The 13,866-nt window shown below is 39.2% G+C and overlaps 1 protein-coding gene across 1 annotated transcript in view; it reads left to right on the top strand.

The window, feature by feature from the left end:
- The window catches only part of ipcef1 (interaction protein for cytohesin exchange factors 1), a 103,747-nt gene that overhangs the window by 43,801 nt on the left and 46,080 nt on the right, over positions 1–13,866 (top strand). The window contains exons 5-8 of the mRNA XM_087991447.1: positions 1,988–2,061; positions 10,457–10,528; positions 12,789–12,856; positions 12,965–13,053. Coding sequence (XP_087847573.1) covers positions 1,988–2,061; positions 10,457–10,528; positions 12,789–12,856; positions 12,965–13,053 — 303 coding nt within the window. The remainder of the gene's footprint in view (positions 1–1,987; positions 2,062–10,456; positions 10,529–12,788; positions 12,857–12,964; positions 13,054–13,866) is intronic.

The following is a 13,866-nucleotide window of genomic DNA, read 5'->3' on the forward strand; positions in this document are numbered from 1 at the left end:
TAGTCATGCTAAATTGCCCATAGTGCTATGTGCATTAGTCAGGGGTAAATGTAGGGGAATGGGTCTGGGTGAGTTACTCTCTGGAGGTGTGGACTTGTTGGGCTAAATGGCCTGTTTCCACACTGTAGGGAATCTAATAAAGGGGATAGGTTTCGGGTGAGAGGGGAAAGATTTCAAAGGGGCCGAAGGGACAACTTTTTCATGCAGAAGGTGGTGCGAATATGGAATGAGCTGTCAGAGGAAGTGGTGAATGCTGGTACAATTGCAACATTTAAAGGGCATCTGAATGAGTATATGAATAGCAACGGTTTAGAGAGATATAGGCCAAGTGATGGCAAATGGAACTAGATTTATTTAGGATATCTAGGAGACATGGATGTGTTGGACTAAAGGGTCTGCTTCTCTGCTGCACATCTCTATGACTCTGTCACTCTATGTTGTTTGTTAAATTTGAATTAAAGAACATTTTGAATATAGAAAATAAAACACCAGTAGGTAGTCAAGAAAAAGATTAATTTCCCATTAGTTCACGGAAGGAATAAGTCTTCAGGTGAAGAGCGAACTATGAGAAATGAAAGAGGCTACTTTGGATAACCCCTGAACATGGGATTCTTAACGTAATAAGCCTACGCATGTACAGTGTAGTGTAGTTTTTCACTCATATTGCAGTTGTGGCTACTGCGTTTGGTAGATTTCAGACAAGATATTCTTAATGAAGTGCAGACTTCTCATGGCTTCTAGCTGGTACATTTGTCCCTTGAAGATTAGGGGTCGATATGCCCCTTGTGACGTGAATTCTTATACCCATCTTCCTCTTTCTCTTCCACTCTCTATTTGTCCTTTTCTGTGTGACCTCTATTTACTCCCCTGCCATGCTGTATTTGAAGCGAAATGCCTATTAATACACTCATTACTGTTAGCAACTGGTTTGTGCATTTGCCTTGAAATCAGAAAAATTATCAGCAATTTGAAAGAACTAAGAGAAGTAACAAAGTCTTGTAGAAATATGGCAACAACTAAAATAAATCATTCAGAAAGTAACCTGTAAGAAATTGATGATCCCATCAAATAATGCATCCTGCTGCAGAATAGGTATGTAGCTGAGCAAGACTCAGAGAAACGGGTTAACTGGAAAGTTGAGCACCAAAATGGCATGACTCATGTCATGTCAGATCTGTTTTCTCTCCATATTTCCAGCAGATGTAAGATCTTTATTAATTCCTACTTTAAACTTTTACACCAAAATGGACCAAACAAGATCAAACATTCTTGTACAAATAATTGGGAGTATTTGAAAACAAATTATACTAAATTTTTATAATCATTATAATCTTTGCTGATCAAAGTGCAGCAATTTTGTTTCCAGCCTTTAAATTACCTGATATTGCCCCATTGACACCATTTTCAAGCAGTATGAGCATACAGTGCAATTCTAATTCCTCACACAAATATTTTCTTGGCTATCAAAATATATAAAATGAATGAAAAGATATTCTGTAAATTGTTCACTTCATAAGTAACTGATTGCAAATTTAGAATTAAACAGACCTAAGTGTTATGGATTTGGTTCCAAATCAGAGGGTGGTGTTGGGTTTACATTGCTCACAGGAACAATGTAACGGGGGGGGGGGGCTACTGTGCCAGGAGGTATGGTGAAAGGATATCATCTGTTGCATTGCTCCCCTATATTTATAATGAGAATTGGTCAATCATGTAATAAATACATAATCTCTAACATTCTACTGTCCAGACTACATTTTATAATTTAAAGGGTGGAAACAAAATTGCTGCACTTTGATCAGCAGAAATTATAATGATTATAAAAGTTTAGTATAATTTGTTTTCAAATACTCCCAATTATTTGTACAAGAATGTTTGATCTTGTTTGGTCCATTTTGGAGTAAAGGTTTAAAGTAGGAATTAAAAAAGAGATGACAATAAACTTGATAATTGATCAGAACTTGAACCAATTCTGCTTCTTCCATAGGCAGAGAAAGCTGAAGGTTTCCTTAGTTTACCAAAGTTCAAGATTGATCAAGGAACAGAGTGCAAAAAGAAACAGTAAGTAATGTAGTAATTAAATGAACAATCAATAATCACATCAAAACTTTACTATCTGTTCAACACATTCTTGCACATTTATAATGCTTTTCATATGATGAAGCATTCCATAGAAGAAATTAGGGAACAGGGAAAGAGGTGAGGGAAGATAACAGGAGACATTTCAAAATTGAAGTTTTTGAGAAAATCTTTGATTAAGAAAGAGATGATAACATAGCCAGGTTCTGAATGAAAAGATCAATCTCTGAAGGTTTCTGGTCTATTAAGGATCTCCCACCAATGAAAAGGAGATTTTGATGACTGTTGGAACAACAGAAACAGTCTTAAGGTTGAAGAAGATTACAAATGTTATCAAATGCAATGAAGGGATATATTTCAAATTTGTAGTGCTCAAAGCATTGCATGATCACAGTTTGGTGAGAGCAGAAATCCAATTTTGAAGCAGAGTTTAGGGAATTTCTTAAATTGAGGTTTATCAAAGGTAGCATTTGACAGAGGGATTAGTCTTTTGAATAAATTAAGTCTAGACAAGATGAAGATATAAATTCAAGTTTTGGATCTGTTGATGGTTTGAAAGATAAAAGGAAGATGCAGCACGAATTAATGACACAGGCTTATAATAGAATGAGTGAGAAAGATCATCAGCCAGGGACATTTTTTCAGAAGTAAGATGCTTTGGTGATGGAACTGATGTGAGCATTTGGAAGTATCTTCAAGAGCAAACAGGAAGTTGAGATTGAGCATGAGTCAATCAAGGTGAAAAACATTGTACGAACGTAAGGAGAATGTTCTGGCTAATCCACAAGATGCTAATGGGCAGCAGTAGCCCTGGGATCCAGAATGATGGTTGTGGGGAGGTTAACATGACCTGACTCAATATTTACAGTTTGCCACTAAGGGCCATGTAAACAGTCCAGGAAGGTAATGCGGATGAATGATTGAACATGCTAGAAGTTCATATGAATGAGAATAAAAGACTCAGAGAAAATATACTGAGTGCAATGAACCCGCTGAAAATAGTTAACTGCTGATCAAGACAGAAGGAAGAACTTGTGTTTTATATAGCTGCCCATCAGATTCTCAAAGAACTTGTACTATTTTTAAGGAATTTTTGAAGGGCAATCACTGTTATTACGTTAGTAAATATTGTAGCCAATTTGCCCAAATCAAGGTTCTGAAAACAACAAAGGGAATGGATGACCAGTTGTTTTTGGTGGTATGATTTGAAATAGAAGTGTTGGCCAGAGCACCTTTCAATAGAGCTACATGTGGTATTTTCTGAGATGACCACTCCTGGTACTTTGTGGGATTTTCCACCTCAGCCAATATTTGGTACTGGGTTAGGATTTTTTTTAATTAGTTTGCTGCCACCAATATTCCTTTGTCTTTGCTTTGTCTTGGGCCTATCTAATAGTTAGTAGCAGGGGTAGACTACCATAGAGTATCTAAAGAGGGGACACTGTTTTTAGAAAGCAAGAAGATTTATGATGTGAAAAATATAAGCACAACTATATTTGATCAGGCATAATTACAAAGACTTTATGGAGCAAATCCAGATACATCTGTTCTATTTGAAAGCTAGAGTTAAGTCCTAATCTCCACCCACAGAATGTGTGTGACATCAGTAGAGTGGGTGGAGCCAAACTAAGTGGATCATTAACCCATTTAGAGCTATTACCTTTTACAACACAATGGATCTTATCAAATCACTTGAAAGTGCACTCTTGGATTTAATATTTCACCCAAAGGAATGTGTGGTATATCCTATGTAAATCAATGAATTTCTGTAAAGGAAATTGAACTCAAAATGATTCCAAATTCTAAAAATATCATTCTTGTAACTAAAACATAAATTAAGTGTAAATTTCAGTAATCATTCAAAAGGCAGTGAATTAATATTTCTGCTCAATCATTTACACCAGCAACTGTTCCCATTGTGTTGCAATCCTTCTGCTTACGTTGTTCATGTTTAATTACTCTAATGAGATTTTTCTTAAGTTCAATGTCTTTTAATGAAACTAACAGTCACCTTTTTAGGTTGAAGTTATATCGTTACATTTTCTTGCCCAGTAATTACGTTGCCTTAGCTACATGAAGAAAGATAAATCTCAAAGTGAAACAAAGTATCATGTTACTTTGTAATCATATTCATTCAATTCAACAGCCTGTTGTGTTACATTTGGTAAATGTGAAATGCAGCCAAATTTATTTTGAATAATGAAGATAATTTTTTTCTCACATTTGCTGTTGATGTGTGAAAATTCACAGATTTAGAGCAAGCACTTAGAAGATTCTAGGAGGTTAACAAAGATTGCAGGCATTGATTTGATCTCTGTAGGAAACTTTTGGCCCTTCATCAGCAAGTGCATACTCACATTACGGGATTAGTAATTAATCATGTTCAGAGACCGAAGGCAATATGTTCGTCATTATTCATCAAGCTGATTCCTTCAACAGGACCTATTGAAACAATCGTTTTGTAAACTCTATCCATTTAAATATGTTGAGGAAATAATGTTATAAGAAAAGATGGCTAATGGAATGTTAGCTCTTATTTCAAGGGGGTTAGAGTATAAGAGTAATGAGTTACTGCAACTGCATAAATGATTTGGATGTGAGCATAAGAGGTACAGTTAGTAAGTTTGCAGATGACACCAAAATTGGAGGTGTAGTGGACAGCGAAGAGGGTTATCTCGAATTACAATAGGATCTTGATCAGATGGGCCAATGGGCTGAAAAGTGATAGATGGAGTTTAATTCAGATAAATGCGAGGTGCTGCATTTTGGGAAAGCAAATCTTAGCAGGTACACTTCATGGTAAGGTCCTAGGCAGTGTTGCTGAACAAAGAGACCTTGGAGTGCAGGTTCATAGCTCCTTGAAAGTGGAATCGCAGGTAGATAGGATAGTGAAGAAGGCGTTTGGTATGCTTTCTTTTATTAGTCAGAATATTGAGTACAAGAATTGGGAGGTCATGTTGTGGCTGTACAGGACATTGGTTAGGCCACTGTTGGAATATTGCAGGCAATTCTGGTCTCCTTCCTATCTGAAAGATGTTGTGAAAGTTGAAAGGGTTCAGAAAAGATTTACAAGGATGTTGCTAGTGTCGGGAATTTGAGCCATAGGGAGAGGCTGAACAGGCTGGGGTTGTTTTCCCTGGAGCGCGGAGGCTGAAGGGTGACCTTATAGAGATTTACAAAATTATGAGCGGCATGGATAGGATAAACAGACAAAGTCTTTTCCCTAGGGTCAGGGAGTCCAGAACTAGAGGGCATAGGTTTAGGGTGAGAGGGGAAAGATATAAAAGAGACATAAGGGGCAACGTTTTCATGCAGAGGGTGGTACGTGTATGGAATGAGCTGCCAGAGGAGGTGGTGGAGGCTGGTACAATTGCAACATTTAAAAGGCATTTGGATGGGTATATGAATAGGAAGGGTTTGGAGGGATATGGGCCGGGTGCTGGCAAGTGGGACTCGATTAGTTTGGGATATCTGGTCAGCATCAACTGGTTGGATGGGAGGGTCTGTTTCCATGCTGTATGACTCTATGACTCTATGACACTATCGAATAGCAATGCTCAGGCTGCATTTCAATAAGCTTCCCAGCTCTTGATCTCAATTAGGCATCAGGGCAGATGTTGTACAGTGGCAAGTGGCTCCTCTGTGAGAAACCAGATGTGGTATACCTAGGCAAATCCAACAGGTTGGTTTAGACTGATCTAGATCTGGACTGCAAACGAAATGGAGAGAAAAATTAAATAGCAAGTCACCTAAAGCCAAGAATATATTATTTTTGTAAAATTCATCATAACATTTAAATACAATGAGTACAATCTGCCACTTCTGGGAAGCTAAGTGTTTCCAGGATTGTACATTCCAAGAATGACATCTTGTAGATAGTAAGAGTTGAGGAAGGTTAGAATGAGGCAGGAAACACAAGATTCTTCAGGCAGGTTTCATGGTGCTGTCAAAATGTACTTGGAATTGGAGACTGTTGGGAGTGAAGACTCTTTGAATGAATATAGTCTCGACCATGACACCAATGGAAAGGGGCTGCACTAGCGATAACAGCAAAGGTAGAAATGCTGCCATAGAGTCACAGAGTCATACAGCACAGAAACAGACCCTTTGGTCTAACTTGTCCATACCAACTAGGTTTCCTAAACTGAACTAGTTCCATTTGCCCAAGTCCGTCTAAACCTTTCCTATATACATACATATCCAAATGTCTTTTAAATGTTGTAATTGTATCCACCTCCACCACTTCCTCTGGCAGCTCGTTCCATGTTACCCCACATGTTCCTTTTAAATCTTTCCCTTCTCACCTTAAACCTATGCCCTCTAGTTTTTGATTCACCTACCCTGAGGAAAGAATATTGACTATTCACCTTATTTATGCCTGTTATGATTTTATCAATCTCCATAAGCTCACCCTTCAGCCTCCTATGCTCTAGGGAAAGAAATTCCATCCTATCCAGCCTCTCCTTATAACTCAACCCATCCAGTCTCAGTAACATTGTTGTAAAACTTTCCTGTATCCTTTCCAGTTTAATATCATTATAGGAAATTCCAGAATCAGGATAGGCATGGACAGACATGCATTTTGATATCCGTCATCATGGATCCAATATGATATGTTACCTCCCTGGTGCCAGTGTAAAAGAATGTAAACAATTCTGCAGGGAGAAGGGACTGCATCATAAGTTGTAGTACAAAAGGGAATGCCCTCCCAGGACACTCCTGAGATGCCTTGGAACACCACCTCCATTTTCCAGGGACCCAAACACAGATGGAGAAGGGTGCACATACAACCTTGGACCCTCAGTAAGCCAGATACATCTAGGCCTCAGACAATGCGAGGATGCCTATCAAGGTTAGCTGGTCCACAAAGCAGCAGCATCTTTCAGCTAAGTCAACTACAGTTCCCCAAGGTGGCATCAAGACACAAGCTCCCCATGAGCATCATGTGGAGTGGTGCAGAGAACACTGAGGGTGTTGATCTTTGCTGCCATTTGAGGAACAAACATCTGAAAAGCCAGAACTTAAACAAGATGTTTGACATTTGGAATCAATTAGAATTATTTTTCTCCTCTACTCTCTGGAAAAGGTGAACACCCCTTGCAAAGTGAGGGTTCATTCATATAATCCTAAAAATAACTCCATATTGATGATCTGGCCAGGAAATGGAGCAGGAAGCTATTGGTACAAGTGGAATGAATTAACTTACAATTTATGCTAAACAATGTAGTTTACTTCTTGAAACTTATAAACCAAGTATTCCCTTGAGCGTAAGAATGTCTCAACACCTTCATAAACTTGTAGCTCTGATTGTTCACTTGACCATATGCAGTCATTTGTCTTCAAATCTAGCTGCTACCTGTTTCTGTCATTTGCCTCACTTCAATAGCACCCTGGCTTCCTCAGCATCCTCATCACCAGTGTTGCCTTCCATGACACCTATTTTTGAGCTAGGTTATGCAGGGTGCAACAAACAATCACTATTGTAGAGACTCTGTCCAGTACTGGAGTGCTCCTGCTCAGCAGTCCAGGAGTGGAAGCACATCTTCAAAACTCCAATCATCTATTCAATGATCGTCCTAGTGGATGCATGGGCTGTACTGCCCAGAATTGATCTGAGGGGTTCAAACTGGGCTCATTGGCCATGCATTCTGGAGTTTCTCCCTCGAAAACATGACAACCTTCAAGACTCAACATCAAGTTCACCCCGATGAAGAGTCATTCCTGATGATGGGCTTTTGCCCGAAATGTCGATTCTCCTGCTCCTCGGATGCTGCCTGACCTGTTGTGCTTTTCCTGCACCACAGTCTCGACTCTAATCTCCAGCATCTGCAGTCCTCACTTTCATCAAGTTCAATAATTTAAGAGCATGAACACCTTCTTCCTTGTTTATTATCTACCCACAGACCACAGGTCTTATCATGAAATAGGCTGCATTCAGCACAGCCAACACATTTTCAATTAATTTTGTGACCCACGTTATCACTTATCTACTATCAACAATCCCTTTATTTGCCGATCCCTTTTCTCTCCCATCTCTGTGGGCTTTGTCTCCTCCTATTTGCTCACTTCCTCCTCATCAGAGTTTCTTCCCCTCATTTCCCAGAATCCTTCCTGTGAGAAACAAAAGCTCACTCACTTTAATAATTTCAGTCCGAGACCAAAAATCTGAATCCGAGTCGTTTATTTGTACACTTGCAAGTGGGTGCCTTGTCTAATTGCCAGGTACGGCAATTACAAATGCACAGTAAACCCCAACAAACTCTTGCAATTTATACAGTTTTTTTCCCATATGTTTTCCTTATTCCATTGTTTGTTCCCTGCTCCGCTTACGTCACTCATTTCCTTAAGACTTATCCCACAACTGTTTATCCTGTCTTGTCCATGACAAACTCTTATCTCTGACTCCCATAAGGGTGTTCAACGTCAGTCTACTGTAGGTCATTGATTAGGCATATCTTTTCTTCTATCAGCATCTATTTCTATCCAGAGGCCACTTTGACCTCTTTAATTAGGGTTTGTTCCTGTGTCTCGGTGCAAGTGGGGAAAACAGATGTTTTTCCTGTTTGCCCATACATCCACCATTGTTCTGTAATCACGTCTCATGCTAACATATCCTTTCTTTTTGCTGAATATATATTTTCTCATTCCTGTTCTGTATCAGAATTTATAGTTGCAGAAATAACATTAATTCATTCCATTGTCCTGAACAGACACACCATTTAAATTCCTTTCTTTTCAGTCTCACCCACCTTTATCTGAACCTTTTGAGTTGAGCTGTGGTCAGTGCAACCTGTGTGGCTGTCACACTTGGGCAGACTTGTTGACCCAGTCAAGATAGTGTTGTGGGGGGTGTAAGGGTTAAGGGTTACAAGCAAGATCACATCTGACTGAGCCTTCTTATGAGCTGGTTGACCCAATCAGGCTTCAGCCTTTACTCTGCAAAGTGTTTGCGCAAAAGAAGCATCTTAATTGTGAAGCAGCTGAGTTACTCAAGACATTTGTACTCATCAGAGCTTGGATCAAGCAGTCTGCCCCATCAGGTACACTCGAAGTATGGTTGTGTTTATGAATTTATGTGTTTTCTGTTTTATTGCACGAGTGAGCATAATTCCAGTGAGATGTTAATAACATGCTGATGAATGTAAAACAGTTTGCTGACCATGATGGTCAGGAACGCCTACCCACCTGAAGAGTTTTGCGAACTTAATACCAAAGCTTTGACCAGTTGTCAGGTAACTGATTTTTTTTGTCTTCTGCCCACTTATGTTCCCCCTGCCTGCTCTTCTAAAAGCTAAGAGCGAAAGATTCCATTCAATTGCAAAGTTTTAAATTGTGTGCAAGGACAGACATGCATTCGGGATTCATGTACATAGACCTTTGAAGGTGGCAAGACATATTGAGAGAGGAATTAGCAAAGTGTAAGGAATCTTGAGATTCATAAATAGAGGCATTAAGTACTAACACAACATTTTAAGATGAATAAAGCTCTGGTTAGGCCACAACTAGAATATTCTGTCCAGTTTTGTTCACTGCAGTTTAGGAAAGATGTGGGGTTCCTTGAAATGGTGCAGGGGAGCTTTACCAGAATGGCAGCAGGCATGAAGGACTTTAGCTACACAGTTGTTTTCCTTTAAACAAGGAAATTGAAGGAGTTATAGTTAAAGTATAGGATCACAGCAGGTTTGGATAAGCCAGATAAGGAAAAGCTTCCCATTGGTGCAAGCACTGGAGGGCAGATAATTGATGTTTTGAGCAAGAGATGTAGGGGAGAATACAAAATAGAACTTCATTATATCCTGAATAGTGATGAACTAGAATGTACTGCCCCCGAGGTTGATGAAAGCAGAGATAACAAATGATTTCAAAAGAAAATTGAATGAGCATCTGAAAGAACTAACTTGATGATGACAGGGATAGACTAAGGGAATGGAACTGATTGGATTGCTGAATGGAACACTAACCATTGATTCAATTCATTAAACAGCTGGTTCTGGTACTGTGAATGACTAGGAAGAATGAAATAAATAACATGCACATTGCCAATACAATTACATGATTAAGCTAATAACATACAGGCAAAGTCAAAGTCTCACTTTAGATCAGCTTTTTGGACAAATAATTTAATAACATAAGGAGCTGTTAAAAAATTGTCAATACTCATGCAGTTATTTGAACTACAATGATCAGAAGTTATCAAAATCTCTATTCCAATTGAATCACTGACATTTTACACTACTGTTTTCACTACTCTTTAAAATAAATGCAAGCATTTCTGAATCCAATGGTAACTGGGAGCAAAACGTCCAGAAAAATCAGCAGTTTGACCTTTACAATGGAAATTTGTATTTATTATTTGTTTTCTATTCCCTTAATCAAGTGCAATAAAGGCAAGCCATCCACAATCCAAGAAGTTCTATTTTGCTGCGGAGAATGCTGTTGAAATGAACAAGTAAGTACTTGGTGGTGGGGCTGTTTTGTGTTTCCATTGCAGTGATGTTGATGTATTTTCCAGTTTCAATGTTGTTTATAATCAAGAGAGCAAACTGAAGGACCAAGACCCATATTTTAGGGCATCAACAAACCTGACATAACAGGGGAAAAAGGAAGAAGTAATTCTGTAATTCTAACTTGAGTGTTTGAAAACTAGGAGAGTGAAGTAGGAAATATAAAGCAGATTGGCAAGGAGGTACTAGGAAAGAATGAGTTTGAGTAGGGAAGAGAAGTGAAACTTGATTTCAACATGAGTGAAAATGTATTGGTCATATTATTAGTTACATCCTTTTCTCTATTGTCATTATTACGTTTCTTTTATTTCCCACATTTGTTATACCTGGCAATCCTGTATCCTGTGTTGCCATGTTTCAATGATTTGAAAATGAAATCTGAATTAAACGACCAACGAATAAATACTTCAGTACACTTCAGAGTGCCAGATTTTAAAGAGACCTAAATAGGATAATGAACTTTTGTTCTTCATCACCGAAAGTTGATACCTCATCTTCATGAAATATAGCTAACAGTCTTCTGTAACTCACATTAAAAAGTTATTGGCCCAAATATTATGATCAGATTTAAAAAAACACTTTTAGAGACTTCTGTGTTGGAGATTCCTGGACAGGGTCCTCCTGTTATAAATTTGTCCAGGAATCCCAAGTGTAGCATGTCATCACAGAATCTATGTCCCCTTTGAGAACCACCGGACAGTATTTGTACAGTTTCAATGTCTTCTAAAACTTTAAAATCTACTGTGAAGGGTTACGTATATAAGGTAAACATGAGTATAGCATGCAAGTAGATGAGGGTGGTAAAGATGCTATGTGGGTAAGGTGAATTAGGTGCCAGGTTTACAAGGCGTGTAGAGTACTGAATGGGTGAAAGGCCAGGGATATGAGTAGAATACCAGGTATGTGAGGGCAAAAAAAATGCCAGGTGAACAAGGGGTGTAAGGTGCCACATAGATAAGGCTTTAGGGTGTCAGGTAAGGTGAGGGAGTAGAGTAAGGTGGGTAAGATTTCAGGGAAGTGAATGAGTGCTCAGGCTAAGTCAGGGCATCAGTTAGTGGTTGGGGTTCAGCTCAGAAGGGCATTGTGTCAGTTCAAAGGGTGTATCAAGCCGATGGGGTGGAGGCAGGGGGGCAATTGGTGGATAGGTTCTAGTCATTTGAGGTTGAGTCAGAGGTGTTGGGCCCAGTGGGGTCAGGTCAGAGATGTGGTATTGGATGTTTAGGAAGTGAGGATTATTTTGTGGCAATTGAGTTGGGTCAGAGGGTGGTAGGTGACATGTCTCGAGGGTTCTCAGAGGTTGGGGGGGAAGAGTGTAGCTGGGTGCAGGATCAGTAGTGAATTTGGGTTCAATTGAATAGTCAGCCAGCAGTTAGAGAATATTTTAATCTCTCGAAGTTTTCCTCAGTAATTTTTAAGCTTAAATGAGTCTGAAGTTTCTGACATTAAGAGGTTTTTCATGAGGGTTCAAGATGCAGGGAAATTGCCTACCATAATTTTCAATTTTTCAAGCAATTTCTTCAGAGTCAATTTTGTCAGGGATTTGCTGTGATTCCAACATGTAATTCCTGTCCACACTGCTGGAATGCCATCAGAATAACTGATCCATTGTTTTTATTCCAGCCTTGTTAGCAAGTGATTGCCAGCACTGGGAACATAACTGCTGTTGATAATGAAAATGCTAGAGGACAGACAGTATCTATGTAGAAAGAAAGTGTTAATAGTTTAAGTCATCCCCTTTCATGAGAACACCAATCTTACCTTTACCCAATGGCTGCATGAATTCATTTTCTGGCAGGGATCACAGACCAATGTCCAGAAATTAAGACTTCAAGCTAAATTGCTTCCATTCCTGAAAAGAAGCAAGGATCTTTTTGTGTCAAATAGACTGGAAAGCTTTATTCACACCAGAATGAAGGTGCTACCTCCCTTGTGCAGATGGGTTATACTGACACTGTGACCTAGTGAAGCAACTCCAAATACATTACCCGACCATATATAGATAAGGATACTTGTGTAGCTGGAATCTGAAAACAGTATTGCCTACACATTCTAAAAGAATTGTTAAAGACTGGATAGGGAGAGTGATACTTGCATTTAATAATGAATAACTTTGGAAGATAAATTGGTAGTTTCATTGTCATTAGCAAAAAATGTACAGAGTTCAAGATGCATTACAGCAAACTATAACCATCATTAATCTTTTAGGTGGATCAATAAAATGGGTTTAGCTGCTATTGAATATGTTCTTCCAGCTTCGGATCCAAAAAATGGAGGTATGTGCATTTGTTGACATGAGTTGAGAACATTCTCTGAAATGTTCAGCTTGTCAGTCAAAGATTTTCAACAAACCACATCTTCTGGTGAATTCCTTCTCCCTGCAGAATGTTGGAGTGAGAGTGAACAAGAAGATGTGGACATTCCACCAGAGGACTCATCGTTATCAAATACATCCCAACTAGAAGAAAAGCAGGTAAATGTGTAGTACAACATAAACATGTGAAGAATCAGTGTACAGATTTTGTGGATAATTTAAATACTAAGATATAGAATCATAGAGATGGTAAGCACGAAAACAGACCCTTCAGTCCAACCCGTCCATGCTGACTAGATATCCCAACCCAATCTAGTTCCACCTGCCAACACCTGGCCCTTATCCCTCCAACCCCTTCCTAATCACATACCCACCCAGATGCCTTTTAAATGTTGTAATTGTACCAGCCTCCACCTAATTCCTCTGGCAGTCCATTCCACACGTACCACCCTCTGCATGAAAATGTTGTCCCTTAGGTCTCTTTTATATCTTTCCTCTCTCACCCTAAACCTATGCCCTCTAGTTCTGGACTCCCCAACCCCAGGGAAAAGACCTTGTCTATTTACCCCATCCATGCTCCTCATGATATTATAAACCTCTATAAGGTCACCCCTCAGCCTCCAATGCTCCAGGGAAAACAACCTTAGCTTATTTACCCTATCCCTGTAACTCAAATCCTCCAACCCTGGCAACAGCCTTGTAACTCTTTTCTGAACCCTTTCAAGTTTCACAATATCCTTCCAATAGGAAGGAGACCAGAATTGCATGCAATATTCCAACAGTAGCCTAACCAATGTCCTGTACTGCCACAACATGACCTCCCAACTCCTATACTCAATACTCTGATCAATAAAGGAAAGCATACCAAACATCTTCTTCACTATCCTATCTACCTGTGACTCCACTTTCAAGGAACTATGAACCTGCACTCCAAGGTCTTCCCTAGGACCTTACCATGAAGTGTATAAGTCC

Source organism: Chiloscyllium plagiosum, unplaced genomic scaffold (assembly GCF_037043375.1).
Source record: "Chiloscyllium plagiosum isolate Xiang-an unplaced genomic scaffold, Cpla_swu_hap1 HiC_scaffold_10, whole genome shotgun sequence".
NCBI classification, from domain to species: Eukaryota; Metazoa; Chordata; class Chondrichthyes; order Orectolobiformes; family Hemiscylliidae; genus Chiloscyllium; species Chiloscyllium plagiosum.